This window comes from Cygnus olor, chromosome 4 (genome assembly GCF_009769625.2).
Source record: "Cygnus olor isolate bCygOlo1 chromosome 4, bCygOlo1.pri.v2, whole genome shotgun sequence".
NCBI lineage: Eukaryota > Metazoa > Chordata > Aves > Anseriformes > Anatidae > Cygnus > Cygnus olor.
The window spans coordinates 28143294-28164932 of NC_049172.1; the positions used below are offsets into that span (position 1 = coordinate 28143294).

General features: G+C 37.6%; 1 protein-coding gene across 1 annotated transcript in view; it reads right to left on the reverse strand.

Moving 5' to 3' along the window:
* Window positions 1-21639, reverse strand: part of KLHL2 (kelch like family member 2) — a 57573-nt gene that overhangs the window by 13363 nt on the left and 22571 nt on the right. Inside the window, 1 exon segment of the mRNA XM_040555777.1 lies at window positions 9372-9534. Within this exon segment, the coding sequence (XP_040411711.1) occupies window positions 9372-9534 (163 nt within the window).

Sequence of the window (21639 nt, forward strand, 5' to 3'; positions counted from 1 at the left end):
TGCAGCAATAATCTGTTTCTTGAACAAAAACCCACATCTAAACTTAACACACAGTTTGCCATTCATTAATCAGTCTTCAGTGAATATCACCATGTTCTACTGCTGAACACAATGACAGGAAAAGCCACAATCTGTCTACTCAAAATCATTCGTTATTCCTTTATCCTCATCTCTATTTAATTAAATAGTCCCTCGCCTTTTCTCTTATCCTATCAGCTTTTCCATTCATAAAGACATAATCTCCACTAGTCCCTCCAGTTCGCAGCATTCTCTTATCATGATAGACAGGTAGTACTTCTGCTGCATTTCAAGCTATAGGAGAGAAAGGATGAGAAGTACTATTGAGTTCCGTAACACTACCATTACTGTTCTACCCCTTACCAATCTTATGTCCAAACTCTGTTTTTCAGATAACAAATTTGCAGTTCCTTGAGCTGAAGTAGAATTTTCTGAGATACACTTACTGAAATAAACATCTGCTGAATTTACTATTTGCACATTGCGAATAGAAATTGAAAACTGTAATTTGCATAAATTAAGCTTTATCATAAACTTCAAATTTTAAAGTGACAGTCACACAAAACAGCATATCTGACAGCTCAGAAGCTGAGTTAAGAGGGAAGCAAAAAGGGGAAGCAAAACACATCCAAATCTCAGAAGCTTTATTCATCTTCCTTGAGAAAGCCAATCCACACTGCATCATATCCAACAAGATATGGTTCATAAACTAGAAATGCGTGGATAACTTTATATATACAAAGCCTTCGATTTCAAATGGGGATTTAGATTTATGACATGCTCTAAAGAACGGAAGAGATCCAGTCCCTAACAAAAAGAGGGAAAGTTGAGAATCTGACATTTGTTGTATTACTTTGAAAAGCTGAATTCTGTCTTCATGCTAGGAAGAGAACTGTAGGGAGAAGATAAATAAATCAAAAAAAAAAAAAGTACTTGAACAAAAACTAATGGATTGTTTTAATGGATGCCAGCCTCTGTGCTTCAAGCATGAAATAAGGCATATGGACAAGAGCTAAGAGGAGTGAAAAAAGGAGAAGCTAAAACAAACTACTCGGTCAATAGCTACATGCTCAGGTTTTCAAGCAATACCTCGAAACAAGTTCTCAGCTGAATGAAATGAAAAAAAAAAGGCGGGGGGGAGGAATAGGAGAATAGGAGGGCAGACTGCTATATAAATTTTAGCCATCAAAAAAAAAGTGGGAGTGTAAGTTGAAATCATTTGCCTCTTAAGAACCAGATTTCTTGTTGCCAAGGAGACAATCTTAACTGACTGATAGATAACCTTTTGGCAGAAGCCAATTGAAATTACAGCTAAATGGATTATTCAAAATAATAAGAAACAAAACAAGAATAAGGAAACTCAGAAACACCAATTAAATCTGCCAACAGCAATTTATCTAACACTTCAAGCACTGAAGACAAGAGGCTTTTTTTTTTTTTTTATATACATACATAAAAATAATTCTTATGAAATTCAAACCGTTCTACTTTCCTTTAACAAGAAGGATATCAGCATCTTACTCTGAAATAATATGATTTGGTACTAGGAGTCAAAAAAAAAAATTCATATTTTCTTTTCTAATCATTCTGAGAGAAACCAGTATTGGGGATATGTTTTTGCCTTCTGGATTAGGATTTGTATTATCCCATCTTATTGCTAAAATTCTGAAAGATTAGATAATCTGAGATAATAACATCAAACTGAACATTTCATTGCATCTAACCCCTGCAAAATCTCAAACTAGCTATGTTTTTTTATTTGTCACAATGTACTACTTCATGAACATCCCCTAGATAAGCAGACAGAACTATCTGCTGGAAACTTTTCATAAGAGAAAAATACCTACTTCCCCCCCCCCCCCCCCCCCCCCCCCCGCCAAACAAGAATTTTCCACACAGCGTGCAGCTTTGACAAATTCATGCTGGAATCCTGCCTGACTTCTTGCCACTTTAACCAGATATTGAAGCCAGCTGGCTTGAGAATCAGGCAGCCTGGTAACAAGCTGTCTTAGGAGCTGCAGGGTCTTGGCTTCCAAATTCCCACTTTCTGAACAAGTACAATTCTAATTTTTTATCCTCAAAACTTAAATCTGCCTTAAAAAAAAAAATCCCTTCCATTTTAGGAAGCTTCTAAAATATCTGTTCCAATAGCATATGAAAACCAGATTTTCACATTTTCACAACTGGTAGAGACAGTTTGTATCTGGATAGCTGACGATCTGTCCTCATCTGCCCTGTACCAGTAGGATGGGACTTCAGCTTCAGGGACACACTAAAAGGACAAAAAGGAAGTTCTTAAAAACATGAAAGGAGCTAGTAACAAAATGTTTGGAAATGCAATAAATGAAGATATTTTGCAGAGCAAAGGAAGATAAAAGGAGCTATAAAAGTACCACGTTTTGTTATTTTCCATCAGGAGTCTGGAGATGTGTATTCTACATAGACATAGCAGCAGTAAGTGCTTGACCTACCTCTTCTATATCTGAAGTTTGCACTGGACATTTCATGCTACAAATGTTTGTGGATTAACTCACAAACACTACTTCTCTCATTTATATACCTACAGTCAACCCTTACCTGGCTTAACTGCCTTTACTAAATGGAATAAATAAATAGAGATGCAAAAGTCTCTATTAAGTTCCTTCAGATGAAAACCTTTCAGAGAATCTTGGTGGTAAAAAATAAAAGCCTGTAACCCATCTTCTACTTTGTTTTTATGACAATGGCCTTTCTCAATGTTCGTCTCTGTGTTGAAAACTGCTCCATTTATTTTCCATCAGCAATGGGCTTCAGCCATTTACTAACATCTTTTTGATGTGTTCCAGCAGTTGATGACACTCCAGAAAACTTTTTAATATTTTGTTCACTTCCAGAAATCTTCTCCCAAAGATCTTCCCAAAGCTGCACTAACACACATGAAAAATGTGGCCAGAACTTATCAGTGCCATAGGCTGCAGCTAAAGGACAACAACCCTCACATTTCCTAGATCTCTGTATGACAGTGATCCGGTGTCTATTAGTTTGTGAAACAAAAGATCACAAAGAAATATCTCAATTCTCATAAGCATCTTCTGTGTTTTAGGCCAACTGCTTCTACTCCACCAAATAGATTAATTTATTTATTAATAAACTAAAAAGAGTACTTGCATTTTTTTCTGATGTGCTAGCACTACAAAAACAGTTGGAATGTTCCAGAAACATTGAGAAAAAATTATCAGTTCAGAAAGAAGCTTTTTTTTTTTTTTAAAACAGAGATGCAAAGCGTGGAACTCGGAACTGAGCCTTACACTCACTTACAAGGACAATGATAATTTCTCAAGGAAATGAAACAAATAGTTTTTAAACTTTTTTTTTTTTTTTTAGTTATTGCTTCAATTCCCAATGTCACATTGTTGGCTTGGGAAAAAAGGTCTTTGCTAACAGCATAACATCAGGCAGTGGTCAAGAGTGCCTTATAACCAGCCTTATAGCAGAGGGATAGACACAAGCTCTGCCAACTTAACTGGCAGAAGCTAAATCCTGTAAAAAATTGGCTTCTGCAATCTGATTTACTTGTCAATTTTATGCTTAAATAACTGCCTTTTAGAACACCATGAAATTCATAGCAGCCAAGGTAACAGAAGCATAGCAACAGACGTTGCTACTCAGAATAGAATTGTAAGAAAGATTCTGCTAAATATGTCCTTTAAATCTCATGAGTACAAATGCACACCAGAATAGTCTGCAGAAGGCGCACGTACTTCCCAAATCCAGTCAGGGCTCAAAGTTTTAGCCAGAGCACCAGAACACAACATGCAGCATCCCACAGTTAAGTACAATACAGCAATCCATGCTTGTGCTAAGGTTCCCTAACAAAGGTTTCTGTGACCTCTCAGCATGATGTTAAAAGCCCAGCAGCGCTGGTCACCAAGAGACACTTCTTCCACAGAGAATCCAACCTTTCCAAACCCAGTGCATTTATGCAATTAGTGAAATTACATTTATCATCTTTGCTTGCAACAAAGATGCATTTCAAGAGCTAAGCTCTGCATGAGAGCTCTAGTGCTGTGGTGCTACAGACCACATTTGTAGAACTTCACCAGATAAGTGGAATATATTCATAGGATTACTGGAAATCCACTTTATCTTTTCACAAGATTACAGAAGACCTCTTCTAGCTAAAAGCATAGTAATGAAACATTACAAAAAAGATAACAGAACAGAAATATTTTTAGCATCTAAGATGACAATAAGCATTTCTTCTGCTTCAGAATACCAGCTGGCTTGTGGGGCTGTCCCATTAGCCTCTCCAGTTTTATCCCCAAGTCTGGCATGACCTAGAGAGCTGTGGAGCTACATTTCCTCTCTCTTGTTAAAAATCGCTTGAAAAGACATTGAGATTGACCCCAGTCCAAGATGGCATAGCCCTTTTAACTCTATTCTCTTGTAGTTCTCTTTCTTTTTAACCGTGGATTAATCATGTTCTTCCCTTAAGATTTCCTATTTAGCATTCCTACTGCTTGTCTTACTTAAGAAATTCCTGGAATCAAACCACTTTCCTTGATTAAAAAGCCTTACCAATCTATCCTGAGGTTATAATTAACATTATGACAACTGTAAAACACACCACGGACAATTCTTAATTTGTGTGCATGCCCTAAGACTACCTAAGGTATATCACAGGCTAAAACTGCGAACAGATGCTTACTAACAGCATTCATGCCACATACTCTTAGTAGAAATCTTAGCAAAAGAAAGATCTCAGCTTGATCTATTGCCCACCTGTGGAAGAGGTGCAAGACCCAGAGTAGGACTGCACTAGGGAACATCACCAGAACAGTTGGCATCTCAGAAAGTTTAATTGTAACAGAAGTCAACCCCAAGAAATTTGCCTCAAGTGCATACTATTTTCAGCTCTCTCAATAGGCATCAGATACATATAAATGGCTTCCCTAAATTATAGAAATCCAATAGTCTGCTACAGGAGGACCAGCCCCATCACAAGATTACGAAGCTCCAATTTTAATGGAAGTTGGGTTTTCACTCCCACTGGAAGGAAGTTCCAGAGTCTCAATAACTTCTTATCTATGTTTGCATCAATTTGTTTTTATGCCATCATTGTCTATTAGCAGTGTCTAACTGCCTCTTTTTCCTAAATATAAATAGCAAGTAAAACAAAGAGTGGAAGAAGTCAAAGAGCCAGGTGCTTTTCATTTTCTCTATTTTCACTGTTCTTTCAATCAAGTAGTCCCCTCTTCTGTACTCATTCTAGCTTCTGTAACCTGTAATCCTAAAATGTAGGCTCACAGGAGTTCAGCTGTCTGTGACACAAGGTCTGATACTGAAATGGCACAGCCACTTATCTTTGGCTCAAACTTCTGAGAAAACAAAAAAAAAATCTTTAAGTTGTGAGAAAGAGCCTTGACAAAGAGAGTTGCTCAAGAACAGAGGGAAAAAAAAAGACGGTATGATGGCTATGATGGTATTTAGATGCTTAAGAATTCAAGAGGGAAAACATTAACCTAAAAAGGGATAAAATTGTTCGTTGATAATTAAGGGTTACAAGTTGTACATAATTCCCGTACTCTCACACACATTCAACAAATATTGCACTCACGGTCTTGCCAATGTCTTTGTTTTTATATTTCTAGACAGTAATCTACATAAATATTAACTTCAACTATTAAATTGAACAAAGATAGTTTAAAAGTGAAGCAGTTTAGCATTTGTTAAGGCATAGTCAATGTAGAAGTTGGAAAAAAAATAAAATTAAAAATTAAGCCACTGTTACATGAAAATGCATTCCCTAAAACATTAACTACCTAAACTTTAGCTAATAAATGTAAGCCTGGATTGCTACTGCATAAAAGATCAAAAATATGACAGCCTTTTCGAGTTGATATGGTGTTACTCAAAGGCAGAAAAGATTTAATTAAAACCTTTTGCATAACAGTTTAAAATACAGTTACCACAGAAAGTACTGAGTTGCATCTACACTAGAACTTCTCCCCTAAGACATGCATCACAAAATTTAGTCCTTTTAAAAGCAACCTGAATAGCTCTTGAATTGAGTTTTGGGGTTTTTATTTTTAATTGATATATAAATAGTTTTAATACAATTTCACTTGGTTAAAATAATGAAATATTACTGAGCATGGCTGATTTGTATTCCTCAGTTTCACACTTCAGACAGCAACCAAGAATTCTCTCAATGGACACCTAATCATATGAGTTTACTGCATTTGTTTTTTCCTTAAATATCCATTCTTGACAGAGAAACTATAATCTTCTGAAAGTGAGGGAAAAAGATCTATATTGGAAAACAGATTTTCTTGAAATTATGGTAACTGAAAACATTCATCAAAATTTTTCTTTTTATGAGGTCTAAAATTACTCATGACAATAAAAAGGCTATTATTTGGACCTGGACATCTGAATTAAGCACTTAGTGCTCTATTCAAGGAAAATTGCCGTTTTTAACTCTGTACTAAGTTGTTAATTACGTTGATTTGTCATTGTATATTTTAGAAAAGCTATGAAAAGCAATATAGTTTTTTTTTTCCCTCCCTGCAGCATTATCAGAATAATTTGTTTTTGTTTTTTATTTCTCTTTTCTGTACTGCTCTCATACTAAGTCTGACAGACTGCTAGGGATTAATGAAGGCAGGGCAGAAAGTGCCAGGCAATGAGGTATCTCACACCCTAAACATGCACAGTATATTATCTTAAGAGTAAGAACAGAATGCGCATTGCTTTAAAATTCACCACACAGATACTGCAAAAACACAGTAGGAGTGGAGCTGGCAGCTCATGGTATGGGCCAGCAGGACTCCAGGAATACGATGATAAAAAAGGAAACATATATGAGGAAAGTACTTTCTGGAGGAATCCGACAGAAATAGAAGGTGGTTTTATTATGGAGGAAAGAGAAAGAAAGGTTAGTTCCAAGCACAAAAGAAGTAGGAAAGAAATACAAGAGAGGTACAAGTGGGGGTAATTCTGCTGAATTGGAAAAGCCAAGGGTGAGAGGTTGGAATTTTATCCGGAGGGGTGGGGGGAAGGAATACTGCAAAAGTAATACAATTACCTTAGCAGACAGAGAGGAATTTGAGGCAGAGGTAGATTTACAATGCAACAAATGAGAAATTTGACATAGCACAGATTTGATGGGGAGGGAAGAAACAAAATAAAGGAATAAGTAACAGAGTAGTTGAGAGAAAATGGCAGGGGAGAGTTAAAGTTGTTAAGTTCACAAACCTGAATGACTAGGAGAACACTGAAGTCACCAGTGAGTGGAAGACAGGGGGAAGGGAAAGATATTTAGATGAAAAGGAATTCAATTTTGCTGAACCTGAAGTAGGAATGAAACATCCAAGAGACACTGAAAGACAGGAAAAGATCCGTGACTGGACAGATAGAGGCATACCTGAGACCAACTCTCAACCTCTGACAATCCATGATTTCTGAATTAGAAGCATATTCTAAAACAAATTTGTCCTATTCTTTGAATATTCACTTCTGCTGCTCTAATCAAAATATACTTCTTTGCTAGCTACCAAGTTTAATCCCTATAAAAGGGTGGGGTTTTTTTGTTCACCATAAAAAGTTTCCATTAAAAATTAATTCTTCAGTGTAATGTCTTCAGTCTTTACTTAAACATCAAAATCCCAAGGCATTCTACAATGCTACTTGAATAAATTGAAGCGTTAGTTTTAGTTACAGCGTTATGATAAAAATTCACTGCTTTGTGCAAAGCTTACACAATGGCTTTAAGGATTTGTTTATTTTTTTTAGTAATCTACATTATGCAACCTCTACCAGTGTCAAAAGCAGTTAAACAAGGGAATCCAGGTGTACTAGATTATGTTAACAATTACTGATTTGGTAATACTTTCCCTGTATTATCACTTTCCAACAGCAGAAAACGTATTTGGAAAGTAAAGAGGGGAAAAAAGGATTTTAGCCTTCACAGTCATACAAATGCAAGCTACAAAGCACTTCAGATCATCTAGATTTGCACACAGGTGTGATCTAGATCAACTTAAATCTGATGTTGGTCTAACCAGTTCTTTATAGCTGCCCAACAGCAGAGAGTTCATAACTTCCATAGACAGCTTGCCTGACCAGTGTTACTTTTACAGTAAGATTTTTCTTAATGCATGAAACTACTTTAAAAATACCTCACAAATGAAGCTTACTCATTCTCATCTCTTTACGTACAGGAAGATTTGTGTTCCTTCTCATACTCCTAGCCTTTTAGTTTCTTGACTGAATGGACCCTTTTCTCTCACAGTCTTTGTCATAGGTCAGTCTGTTTTCTTAATATGTTCTTGTTAGACTTCCTTGGATTCACTTCAGCTTGTTTGCATCTGTCTTAAAGGCTGGTTCAGCATTTTTCCACCTGAGGCCTCACGAGCATCAAGAAAAAGGGAATAATTATTCTCCCTTGTCCCTGCAACAACACTTCTGTTAGTTCACCAAAGAATCAGAATTGCTTTTTTATTAACAACGGCAAGCAAAATGAGAACTTAATTTTGAAAATGTGAAGACTTGACACGAACTAGTCCTCTTACAGATATGACAAACAGCCTTTAAGATGACAATGGCAATGTACTTTTAGTAATAAAATTAAGAATTCTATGAACATTTTTCAGCAAAGAATAAGAAACAATGACAAGTGTTCTTCAAAGGCAAGTAGAAATTAGACTAATAAAACATTTTGTTGGTTGAGCTATATTGGTACTTAGAAGACATACCTCTATCCACTTTGTGTCAAGACAGAAGAATAAGATTACAAGTACCCTTTATAGTACGAAATTTAAAGTTTTGGGCTAGATATGTAGGATTCTCAGAAGACAAATTACTCAAGACACAATATTCATATATGTTTCTTGTCAGTGTCTACTTTGCCAGTACAGTACAGGCGCTACAGATAGCCTCCCCCCATGCCCTCATCTTCTTTCTTCCCCCACGTTCTTCCAACAGTCCTGAAAATCATAGATGGAACTTTGGTTCTTGGCAATTGTTTCTCTAATGCCAGAATTTTAATTCTTTCCTGCTTTCTCCCCTAAACTCTCCCCTAAACTATGGCACAAAATTTTAAACAAGATGGATTATTTCTGGTTTATAAATTGTATGGTCCTGATAGGCCACGAAAATACTGCCCCTGTGTGCAGTTACTATAACCATGTTTCAGCCAGAAGACTTTCCTTCTCTGACAGACATTCATACTAGATACACTCTTCAGAAGATGTATACCTGGATAAAATTGAATTTCCTTTGGGTAAGTGTGGGTGGATTGGCATGGAATCCACATGTGTGTGTAACCCCCACACACAGACATCAAGCTAACTTCTATGACAACGATAACTTGCCTGCATATGTGTTGGCCTTGTTCAAGAGATCTGTGCATGCATGCATGTCAGCAAAAGCACGAATTCCCAAGCAGTTGACAGGATGAAGCTGGGATTCCAAAAATTCACAGCAAGTCCTTTTCACATCCTGCAGTTGCAAGAGACCAGCTGCTGGGAGCAGTACCTGAAAGAAGCAACAGGTGTTTAATATCCCAGTTCAGTTCTGACTGATACAAGAGTACTGGTCAACATTAATAAAAATAAGTAAATAAATAAAACAAAGAGAGGAAAATTTCAGAACCACAAGACTCAAACTTAAAACCCAACATCAAAATTATTTATGTCTCTGCAAATGCCATTTACGATTTAAAATCACAAACATCTTTGTCACCATGTTCACTGGGAAATCATTCCATAGATTACAATTCTCACACATCATGTAAACTCTCCCCAGTATTTATTCACAAGTTCCCTAGTTACTCTTCCCAACGCTCCACACTTACACCTCACCTTCAACCCTTCAACATTGGAAGGGTTCACTTTCTTAAAATCAAAGTTTTCTAGACCATGATAATACACTTGTTTGCATGCAAGCACTGGACATTGTCCAAATTATTAATTTATTTAGCATCAATAATAAGCATATTTATGCAACTGATTCTAACAGGGACTCAATTCAGTTTCCAAAGAAGTCTGAAGAATGACAATTCAGGGATTTAAAAGCCTGAGAATATAAAACATTTCATAGGTCACTGAAAGTCCATACCAGTAAAGAACTAGTGTAAATGGCATATTTGTCCTTCCAACTTTCACACAGAAAGCGAAAAAGGCAGGAAGAATTTCCAGAACAGTATAACATGCATTTTATTTGACCAGTAAAATTTAAACATGAAGCTTAGGTGAAATATAAGTAAAATTCCCTACTGCTAACTACAATTTCTTCTTCATAATACTTTTATATTTGGTGCTTTTGACAGTTACTTTAATGTGATTTCTATTTTAGAACATTCAAATATGAAATTAATGTTAGTTTGCATCTTCAGTGGATGACAACAGGAGAGATTTGAACCCAAGTCTTGCAATTTTTTACTTACACACAGAGAAAACATATACTCTAGGGCTGCATCAATAATAAGCCAGCAAAATATACACCAAAGAAAATGGCTGCACTACTCTTGTTAACTATTACTTTTTTTAAACAGTTCCCTGGGTAGAATTAAAAAGAGTCAGGCAAGAACAAAACTAGAAGATCAAGAAGAGAGCCGGAAGAGCTGGGTGAAGTGAAAAAAGACCTGTGTAACTCATACGAAATGCAAGCGGCAGAACATACATATAAATTATTGCTCTTGGCAACAAGTTTTAATTTTAGTAACTGTCTGCAGAATCAACTACTTGTCATCATCAAGGACTATGTGATACAATCTTGTAAAACTGAAATCTGTTTTAAACTTTTTTTGCTGTTCCTCTCCCTTCAGCCTGCCACGCATGAAGCCTGCTTGAAAACCATCTTTCTGTTCCACTAGGTATTAATCCCTAACTCAGAGCAATAACCCACTATAGCCAAATGTGTAAAACAGGATATCAATGTAGACAGCAAAAAGGAAGGATATCTTTAATAAAGTTTGCTTCAGGTATCAACTGTTAATGAAAGAAATTAAGGCAAAAAAATGTGACTGCACTGATACACCACCAGAGGGTGGTGAGGCCTTGCAGAGAGATCCGGACAAATTAAGAGAGCTTGGACAAAACCAACAGTATGAAGTTTAACATGATCAAGTGCTGGATTCTGCACCTGGGAAGGGACAGCCCTGGCTGTATGTACAGGCTGGGGGACAAGAGGATGGAAAGCAGCCCTGCAGAGAGGGATCTGGGGGTTTTGGTTGATAGCAAGCTGAATATGAGCCAGCAGCGTGCTCTGACAGCCAGGAGGGCCAACCGTATCCTGGGGTGCATCAAGCACAGCACTGCTAGTCAGTCAAGGGAAGGGACTGTCCCACTCTGCTCTGCGCTGGCGTTGCTTCAAGCACTGTGTGAGGTTTTGAGTGCCACAACATCAGATATAAAACTGTTAGAGAATGTCAAAAGGAGGGCTACAGAGATAGTGAAGGGTCTGGAGGGGAAGACATATGAGGAGCTGCTGAAGTCCCTTGGTTTGTTCAGAGCAGAGCAGGCTGAGGGGAGGCCTCATGGCAGCCTGCAGCTCCCTCATGAGGGGAGCGGAGGGGCAGGCGCTGAGCTCTGCTCTCTGGGGACAGCGACAGGACCTGAGGGAACTGCATGGAGCTGGGACAGGGGAGGGTCAGGCTGGGTGTTGGGAAAAGGTTCTTCACGGAGAGCGTGGTTGGGCGTCCAAGAAGCATTTGGATAATGTTCTCAGACATATGGTCTGATTTTTGGCTGGTCCTGTGTGGAGCCAGGAGTTGGACTCGGTGATTCTTGTTGGTCCCTTCCAACTCAGGATATTCTGTGCTACTAAGCAAAACAACTGAAGACTAGTTTAAGTCTTAGATAGTACTTGAAAATATCAAATAAGTCCAACAAAATAAATGGGGAAGATATGCATGAAGAATTAGGAACAAGTGTCAGAAAAAGTCACACAATTCAAAAACAAATTCAGTTAAGCTTGAAGTCTACAACTGACAAGGTTAAAACAGTCTAGCAAACTCATTTTATATTAGCATATATGTTTATGAAAAAGTGAGGATAATTCTGGCAATAGAAATTACATTACTGGAACTAGAGTATGATTAGTTAAAACAGTGTAGATAATTCATTGATAGAGAATTGTAGCATAAGATACAATCATTACATTATGTATCAAAAATCAGGCTAAAAATCTAACACAAGTATTTATTTACACAAGCTGTCTCAATGAATCAAACATTTCACACCTGCTTACAAAAAATTCAGTAATCCAAACAGTCTCAGGTAATTTTAAGTGGGTTATCAGTATAGTTGAACAAATAACTCTGACATCAATTCCTGACTGTGTAAGTAGATTTAGTAGAAAAATATATAGAATAATCAAATCAGTTAAAGAAATGGAAAGATGAAATTTGAGAATGTTATGCAGAAAATAATTTAATATTTCTATGCATAAACAGTCATCCTGAAAAGCTTGCTCACTAATAAAATCAGGAAATAAATGCTACAAGAACTAGAAAGTCTTTCTTAATTATGTGAAACTCCGGTCAGCTCTTATATTATGGCAATTGAGTTTGTAAAGTTAAAGATTTGAATATATTTTAGCTATCAGATGATGACATATTTTAGTCTAAATACATGTATGTGCATTCCACTAGTAAAAAGGGAAAGACAGACAAGGTGCATCAAATTCAGCCCCATTGAAATTATACATTGAGCTTTAGTTACTAGGCAACAAGAGCTGTGATAACATCTAGCTATTTCCTTTGGTACTACAGAACCCCTCAGCCTGTACAACCACCTGCATTTAAAACAGCTGCACTGCAGGTACATTCACTCTGCTGAAGGCTACCAAGCTACCGGGGGGGGGGAACACTCCTCTAAAACCTACTAAAAATATATTAAAATTGCAGTATGGATTAAACTCAGCTGTTGCTCACTCTAAAGTAGGTTATAGCTCAGCTTTATTTCCAAAAATAGCCAGTAGGGGGTACCCTAACTTTCCTCTAAAAGTCAAAAATACTTCAATATGCATACTGCTTCCTACTGCAAGAAATGCAGAGGGGAAAAAATCCTTTCCAGTGTTTTATTCTATGAAAAAATCTCATCACAGTAGTTGTTTTTATAATCAGAAAAACTGAACAGATTATTATTACAGATGGCAAATAAGAAATCATGTATTCTCTTCTTTGTATCAAAGTAGTAGTGATGAATCTTGGAATGACTGCTAGATTTCCTAGAGCATATCACTTAACCCTTACAGGCCTCTGATGACTATTTCCTGATTATCTTCTTCTGATTCTCCTTTCTGCAGAGACATTCCTGTTCCCAAAGCTATGTGTACCTGGCACAACAACCACCTTTCCAATTCCACTGAGATAACAAGGACTGTGACCAGGTACTGTGTGGTCACCTGTGTATTCAGGAGAGATCCACCTAAAGCCCTCAACTTTGATCCCTATTTTCAGTGGAGTATTCATGTACTTCAAAGTAACTCATCTAGGTCATCAACCTGTTTTTGAGGCTGCTGCCCTCTCTCTTGGCCCTTCAGATACCTGCCAGGATTCTGATGAGGGCTGGAGTACACTGATGTTGCCTGCAGCAATTCTCCCTCCTCTTTTTCCAGTTCACCCTCATGTGGCTGGATGTACTTACCCCATGTGACCAAAATACACATCTATTGAGTTCTGAGATGAGGAGCAGCTCTTACAGGCAGGCACCCATCTAGTTATTTGTGACCTATCAATTCAGAAGGAACATATCTACAACGGTCTGGGAGATACAGCAGTGCCTGTGTGACTAGCCAACAAACCTCTACCATGGAAGAGGGCTCAGAGATGGATAAGGGCGATGAGTTCAGCAAAGAATGCAAGGAATGACCGCCCAGTGCTGTTAAGCAAACTGAACTTATCTCAGCACAAGGTGGGGGTAACCTTTGTTTTCAGAGTACAGCTGTACCAGTAGGTCATCAAGTCATGTAAACAGCCTTCCTTGAGACAATTAGTAGAGAGCAATGCCTTCCCCAGCTAGACAGCCCAGCAAAGCAGGAGAAGTATACATGTAACTCAGTCCAACTGGAATTATAAAAACTGAATAACCAAAAAAAAAAAAAGACCTCTGAAGAAAGCAATGGGCTCGAGCTGGCTTTAACACACGTATTCCTTCCTAGTGACTGGGGCAACCCGTCATTCTGTGCATGAGCATTATATAGACCAGTAATGGGAATCACGTTTGTATAGTGATCCAACTGCATATTGCAGTTGCTATATTGTGCTTTTGTTCTGATTTCAGTATGCTGCTGTCTCTCTGCTAAATCAAGATGTAGCACGATGCAGCACCAAGTATCTTAAAGACCTTACATTAACCCTTCTCACGTGGACTACCTTAAAGAACCTGGTCAGAGCGTACTGAGCTGTGACAGCCTTCCACACAGCCTTGGCCTGCCTCCACACCAGGCAAGGGGGTTTGTCCTGCCTGAAAACTGCTGGATGACTTATTACAGGAATCTCTTCACAGCATTTCCACTTCATGACATTCAGGGCTATGCTCCACTTCATGCAGCCCCTAGCTCCCAAAGTAACAAGCGCAAGTTGGTACCGCTTTACACAACGGGTGCTTTTAGTATCTGTCCTGCTAGGTGACAATGGAGAAAAACTGGCTTACTGGAACAACTCCAGAGGAAGGGGCCGCCAAGACGAGCAGGGGACTGGAGCATGTGGTATTACAAAGAGAGGCTCTGAATTTGTTCAGCCATAAAAGAGAAGGTGAAGGGGGAGAGCTTTTTACTGTCCACAACTATTTAATGGGAGGGGAGAGAGAACAGAACCAGGCTGTTCTTGAAGCTGCACAGCAATTGCACAAAAAGCAATATACAAGTAAGAAGTTTGGAAAGTCTGATTAGAGAAAAGGAGTTAGGCTTTTTGTTTGTTAAGCCGTGAGGGTGATTAAGCTCCGGGACAGGTCACCCCAACAAGTTGCACAATTTCCATCCTTAGAGATACTCAAAATACAGTGGACAGGTCCCTCTGCAATCTGCTTCAACTGGACCTGCTTTAAAAATAACCAAGTTCAATGCAAGGTAAAATTTAAATTGATTAAAGTTTTTTTTTTTCCCTCTGCTGGTTTAAATCAATTTGATACAATAATTGAGTAATTGGGCTTTTTTTTTTTTTTTACCCAACCCATGCTCTTATCTTTGCATTTATCTTTCCACTAACAGATTCTCCTGATGTGTTGTGCTACCTGCAATACAAAGATGCTTAAGCCAATATTTTTATCTTACTATTTTGAGATTTCCTGGAATTTCTTTGAGATGTTATTTCATGAATCCTTGCCTAAATTCAAATCGATACCTGACAATGATGCATTGAAAGAACATATTGCAGGTTTTGGGAAGAAGATCATATTTTCTTAATAGAATAAACAAAAAAAATTCTCCGAACATTGTTTTGCACACAAATAAGCCAATAAAAATCAAAGCAGCTTACAAGAGAAATGAATGGTGTTCTGTTTAAAATAGAAAAAAAAAAACATTTTTATAACACGCAGAGGAAAAAAACACATCAGTAACATTAGGAAAGAGACTAACCTAGGAAAGCAAATGCCTGAGAATCCAATCACAATACAAGCACTCAAGACAGCAAGTTACATCCTTGCTAATTATAGATATTCCATATTTCCACTTCTGACATTAAAATGAAATCAATTTCAAAGAGCAGCAGTTATGTTAATACAAGTCATAAAACAAATCTTGAGGAGATATAGTAAAATGTAACATCTGTTTCTAGGGTTTAAATACCTATTTCAGATAGCTTAATTCCTGAACTTGCTGTTTGTGCCATGGCACAAGGAAGAATGAAATTAAGAGACTGGTCAGAGATCATCAAAATTAGCTGCTTTTTTATTATTATTATTCCTATCTAAATGCATCTGTAATATAATTAAAACTGTGGTTTGTAACAAATTAATTTAGTTAAATTTCTAGTGAAATAACTCTGTGCTGCACTGAAATTATGCTGCTTATGAGTATGTATATAAAACCACTAAAAGATACAAATATTTTAACACTTGCATCCGTGGGATAAAATGTAGAAGTTCCAATTTTAGGAAATTCAGCTCTGCTAGAATTTTTACAAGGACAAGATGTGCAAGTTAAATGTACTGTTCCAGTGTTAAAATACACACAAATCAGATGCTATACTGGATTTAAAAATGTCCATGAGCTGCAAGTTTAGAATATAATGCCATACATCTTATAAATATATATCTTTAGAGTCTTTGAGTTTATAGGCTATTGTGCAGTGAAGACTTGGATGTGCAAATTTATCCTTTATCTTAATGAGCCCAATCCAATTAAAAATACAGGTGTGGGTGGCAGTTTTATAGTATCAGAGGAAGGAATCAGACTCTTAATTGAGATACAGTCCTGTTCCTTCACATTCCCTTAGTACTAGCTACATTATTGGCAGAACACTTTCACTTGAAAACAAGCAAACAATCAAGATAATGGAGTATTTTGAATGACTGACATGATCTCTAAAAATACTAAGCAGCTCCTGACTTGGAAAGTAGTGTTAATTAAAATGGAATGTAAGGAAGAAGTAACTGTTTTACATACCTGCCATTTAACTAGCATCACTGTCTGTACTTAAGCATTCAAGACAATTACAACCACATGCAGTTTATAGGAAGTATCTGGTTTGCTGCAAAACTGTCTTTAGAAGAGAAACCACTTTAGAAGATTAGTCTGAATGAAATACTAATTATTATTTAAAACATTTGTGGGGGAGGTTTTTGTTTTGCTTTGTTTTTTGAGGGGTGTGGAAGTTTGGGGATGGATCTGGGAGGATGTTCTGGGTTGCAAAGTGCAGACACGATTCACAAAGCAAACAAAATGACAGAAGGGTCACTTCGATCAAGTAATGTACTATTATTAATGGTGCCCATCTGATCTACAAGGGAGAACCATGCTGTCATGTTTGCCTTGAGGATTTTCCTGCCTCACCTTGATCAGAACCGTGCCCAAACCACCATGTAAAAGCATATTTTGGCTTAAGTCTCCACGCAAGAGATAGTTATGATGGTTATTTTTGTCAACAGTGATGAGCTTAGTCTTTCATATCATCTTCTGTTAAAGTTTCTCAAAATAGGATAGCAACATTGTTCCACTTCAAGTGAAAAATTCTTGAACGTGAAATATTTTTAGTTAGAATTTTAGATTTTTCTTTCAGTGAAAAAAAATCCTAGACATTTCAACACAATAGAAATAGTTTTTGATTCTAAGTTTGGTCGCTGAATTTAAGTATATGTACAGTAAGTCATCTAAAATGACAGCTCAGAATAATTCATCATGCTGTAATTCAGGACTTAAAATATGATAGAGTTGCATTAAAAATGTCTTCATATTTTCTTATGGACGAGAAAATTTAACCAAGTCTAACTAGTGTCTGAACAAAGCCAGTTGCTGCTGATACTTCAGAAACTTCCATTCAGAAACTGCACAATTTAGTCTCTATGGGATCCGAAGTGCTAGCTAGTCAAATAATATACAAAGGATCTCTGTTGAAGGATTTAAAAAGTTGAAAATATTAAGCAGGCAGGACACCGTAACTCACCCTGTGTGGTCTTCCATCCTTCTGTAAAGGCTGACCCACATTAAGAATCGCTGTATCAGCTGATGCTTTTAGCTAGCATGCTTAATCTATAGGACTTGACCATAACATCTCACACCTTTAGTACTGGACCACCCTCAGTCTCAGACCCCACTGACAGATACACTGTGCTTGGTTATAAAGAAAAGATCATTATGACAAACATTAAAAAAAAATCCCCTAATTACACACATTTTCTTTTTACATTACAGGCAGAGTGATTTGTAACACACAAGGCTTGTTCTCCTACCATAACTGAATATTTGCTGGCAACCTTGAAAGAGGAATCAAAACACCATTTCCAAACCCTAAAAAGCCTGCTCTGCAAATAAACAGCAATGTAACTGGGATAGTAGATTATGAGCCTCTGCTTTTTCTATCTTCTCGTTCTCTGGTACAGAAGACGTATCCATACCACTGATTTTTATATTAATAGAAAATTAGGGAACTAAGAGCAACAGAAGTAGCACCAAGTAAAAATACTTTGTGTGCATGGTGGTTATCTTTAGTACAAAAATTGAGACAAGAATAACATCTAATGTGCAATAAATGGCCCTTTCAGTAGATTCAAAAGATATTTGATTGCACTGAACTTTTAGCATTAGTTATGTTTTTATATTTCGAGAACATCTTTTACTCATCACTTAGTTTCTTACAGCAGACTGTATTTATAATCTTCTAGAAATGTCACAGGGGAATACCTTCTCAAAAGGAGTGCTTCAGTGACAAAATTCATAATCACTTTAATCTGGATGTTGTGCTTCTAAGATTCATGTATTTAGGGGACAGAATTCTCCAAGCAAATGACATCTGTAGCCTCCCATGCAAACATTTTTTTTTTCATATGAAGGTTTTATGCATACGTTTCGTGATTTAAAGCATAATTAATTTCCAAAAACCCAAACATTTTCAAGGAAGTCTTTATTCCTGCCTCCACAGATTTCATCTTACGTGTAGCAAGGCATTGTTGAACACACGTGCAAGTGAGAGAGGTCAAACATGCACTCTCTTCTTTAACTGGTTTCATTTACTCATAATAAGCACCTTGCATTTTGCAGGGAGGTAAATGGGCACACATGCTTTCATTTGCATAGAACACTTTAAAGAATAAGCAAATGCCCTCTACTCTTCAAGTTGTCCACGGCTGTCTTTCAAGTTTTGCAGCAGGTAGCTTTATTGTCATCATTGGAAATAGATACATAGGTGCCTATAGTAAAGGTCAGAGCTGAGATGAAAGAAGCTGCTTTTATTCAAGGTGGCAAAGAAGAACCTAACACAGCCTAGGAACATGATGATTTTGAAGATCATAGATGCAGAGAAGTTGCACAAGCTGTTCTGTCTAAGAAGACAGTTTACATACAGAAGTTCTTATTCATTAATACCTAGTTAAAGGGCAACCACGTTAGAGAGGCAGAATGAAGGCACCAGGTTCCAGAATCAGAGAACTTGTGATCTCAGTACTGACTACTTCTGACCTACCTGGTTATCACATCTGTTTCCCTTCCACTCTGCAACACCCCCCACCTTTCTTCTTTTGGGCCACAGCAAACTTACAGCTTGTTGCTATAACACTTGTTATAACAGAATCCCAGTTCCAGCTGCCCACTGCTCATAAAACAGAGCTAAAATATTGTTCAGGCTAACCTAAAACTTCACAATTTTGCAGCTAAATGGATGTTCAAACGATGGATAAAATTCATGTCTTAAAAAGAAAAAGCAAGGCATCCCTTCCAAGTCAACTGCTTGAAAACATTATATATATTATATATATATATATATATATATAAAAAATATAACTCCCCAAGTTTCCTTCTGCATGCTCTTCCATTTGCATGTTCTTCCCACCCTACTTTTTAAGACATTTTTAGAACACTAACATCTTTCTGGTGCAGAAGCTGAGCACTTTCATTCAGTTCCAAGACCAACCTTACATTATGTTAACACAGAAAATACAGGGATAACTATATATTAGACCCAAACAATAGTCCATTCATCCCAGGTAATCTAGGAACATCCATCTTCATCCACCATCAAAGAAAGGTGCATGAAACCCCACAGTCTGAAGTAAATCAGCAACAACAAAGAATATTTCCTTGAAACGTAAGGAATAGCTTGTTCTTGAAACACCAGGATACATCTCATCTTTTAGAACATTTTAGAGCCAGTATTTCTAGTTAAAGCCAAACTTCACTTGAGAAAAAATGGTAGCATTAAGTGCTTCCAGGAAAATAAACATAAGGGCTTCAACGGGACAAGAGCCTGGCTTTCCAAATTTGTAAGAACACAGTTAAGAGATTGTGGGGGTGACTAAAGTTCTTGTGGTGTGTGTCAGGCACACAGGCTTGTTTTAAGATGAGGGGAGGAAGAGAAGATAAAGAGGAACAAATCGCAAAAATTTGTCCTTGTAACTATTTTTGTCTACCTCCGCCAGAAGCAGTCAGGGATCTCACCCAGTCTCAGCTGCACAGGAAGCGAGTTTGGCAGCTGCTTCAAGACAGAACCTGTTATGTCCTCCCTCCCTTCCCCGATACGTGGCTAAACCCAGTATTTACAGGGCTGCAGCTTCACAGCACCACGCTGCTTTCCGTCAGCACTCCCCGTCCCTTCCTCCCTCTCTCCTCTTTTTCCTTCCGAGGAAAAATGAAAGAGGAAACCTAGGAGGAAGGAGTGTACAGCAGGTGAATCCGACACAGAAACAGACCTGCTATGCTCTCAACTAATTACAGAGGGAAACTTCACTGAGTGAAAACACCTGCTTTGAATCACAATCAAATGGTAACCCGAGGTCCACAGGTAAGGTACGTATTTCCAAGCCAGCCAGTAGAGCCAGAAAAGCACACTGCTCACATTCTGCATCTTAAGCAGCTCCTCTCATATGCATTTTGCAGCAATAGGCTCCATCCATTAACCACCCACTGTTTAAGCATGCCAAGTAATAACATGTTAAGCATGTTAAATAACAACGACACGTATACACACAAATGTTTTGTGCATTCCTCTCTAGGTACCCTAAAGAAAAACTTGTTGCCTTTCAGCATAAGTAAATAACTCATCCTTTTGCCATTAAAAAGGGTAAAGTGGAATCTTTGAAACAAACAGATTTTGGAGGAGAAATACTGAGTCGTCCTTTAGTCATCTCACAGTCACCCTAAGAAAGGCCTGAATTCTCTCCCTCTCGTAAACGATAGCTTTTCCATGCCTTCAACAGCTTTTTAAGCCTAATGTGCTATTCCTGTCCTATGTCAGACCATCCAGCAAAGCGTTACAGGTGAGAACACTGATTTACACGATGCACACAAGCTGCTACACCACTTTGTAAGCTCCTTTTTAAAGCCACCATTTCACAATGAGCAGAAGCTTTTCTGAAGTGGCTACAGTATGCTGGTCTATTCTGGGAAAAGTTGTCAATGTAGAACGCAGCAACACGTAGGAGTAATTCAAACTTCTCTTTTCATGCATTACCTTACACTTTCCAATATTTAATTTGGTCTGCCATCATGCTAGCCCAACATCTAGCTGAGCTAGAAAGCAGTGAAATCTTCTGGTTTTGTCTGGGCTTGGAAAATCTTTAAACCAGTTTATCACCTGCATCTTTTGCTTCTCTTAAAAAATAATTTAAAAATCTGTCCTTCTGTGGAAGCTTGTGACACAATACAACCATTCTGATCCAGTGAAAACCTAGTATTTATTCCTATTTCCTCCTGTGCTCCCCAGGGATTTTTGATCTATTTATTGCTCATCACATGACAATTTAGGAGGGACTACAACTAACTTGACTTTCAGAAGCCTTTGAAGCAGTTATTTCTGGACTACTCAAAGAAGTCAAACCTCATAGGAGGTTTTTAGGAGCTATGCACAACTCGGAATTTGAAAACACATACAGTTTGAACTTCCTTCATGTTACCTTACGCTAACTAAAAAAAAAAAAAAAACTTGTAGTCTCTTTAATACTCGGGATCACTAGTGGCATTGTACTGATTTACTAAAACGTAAAC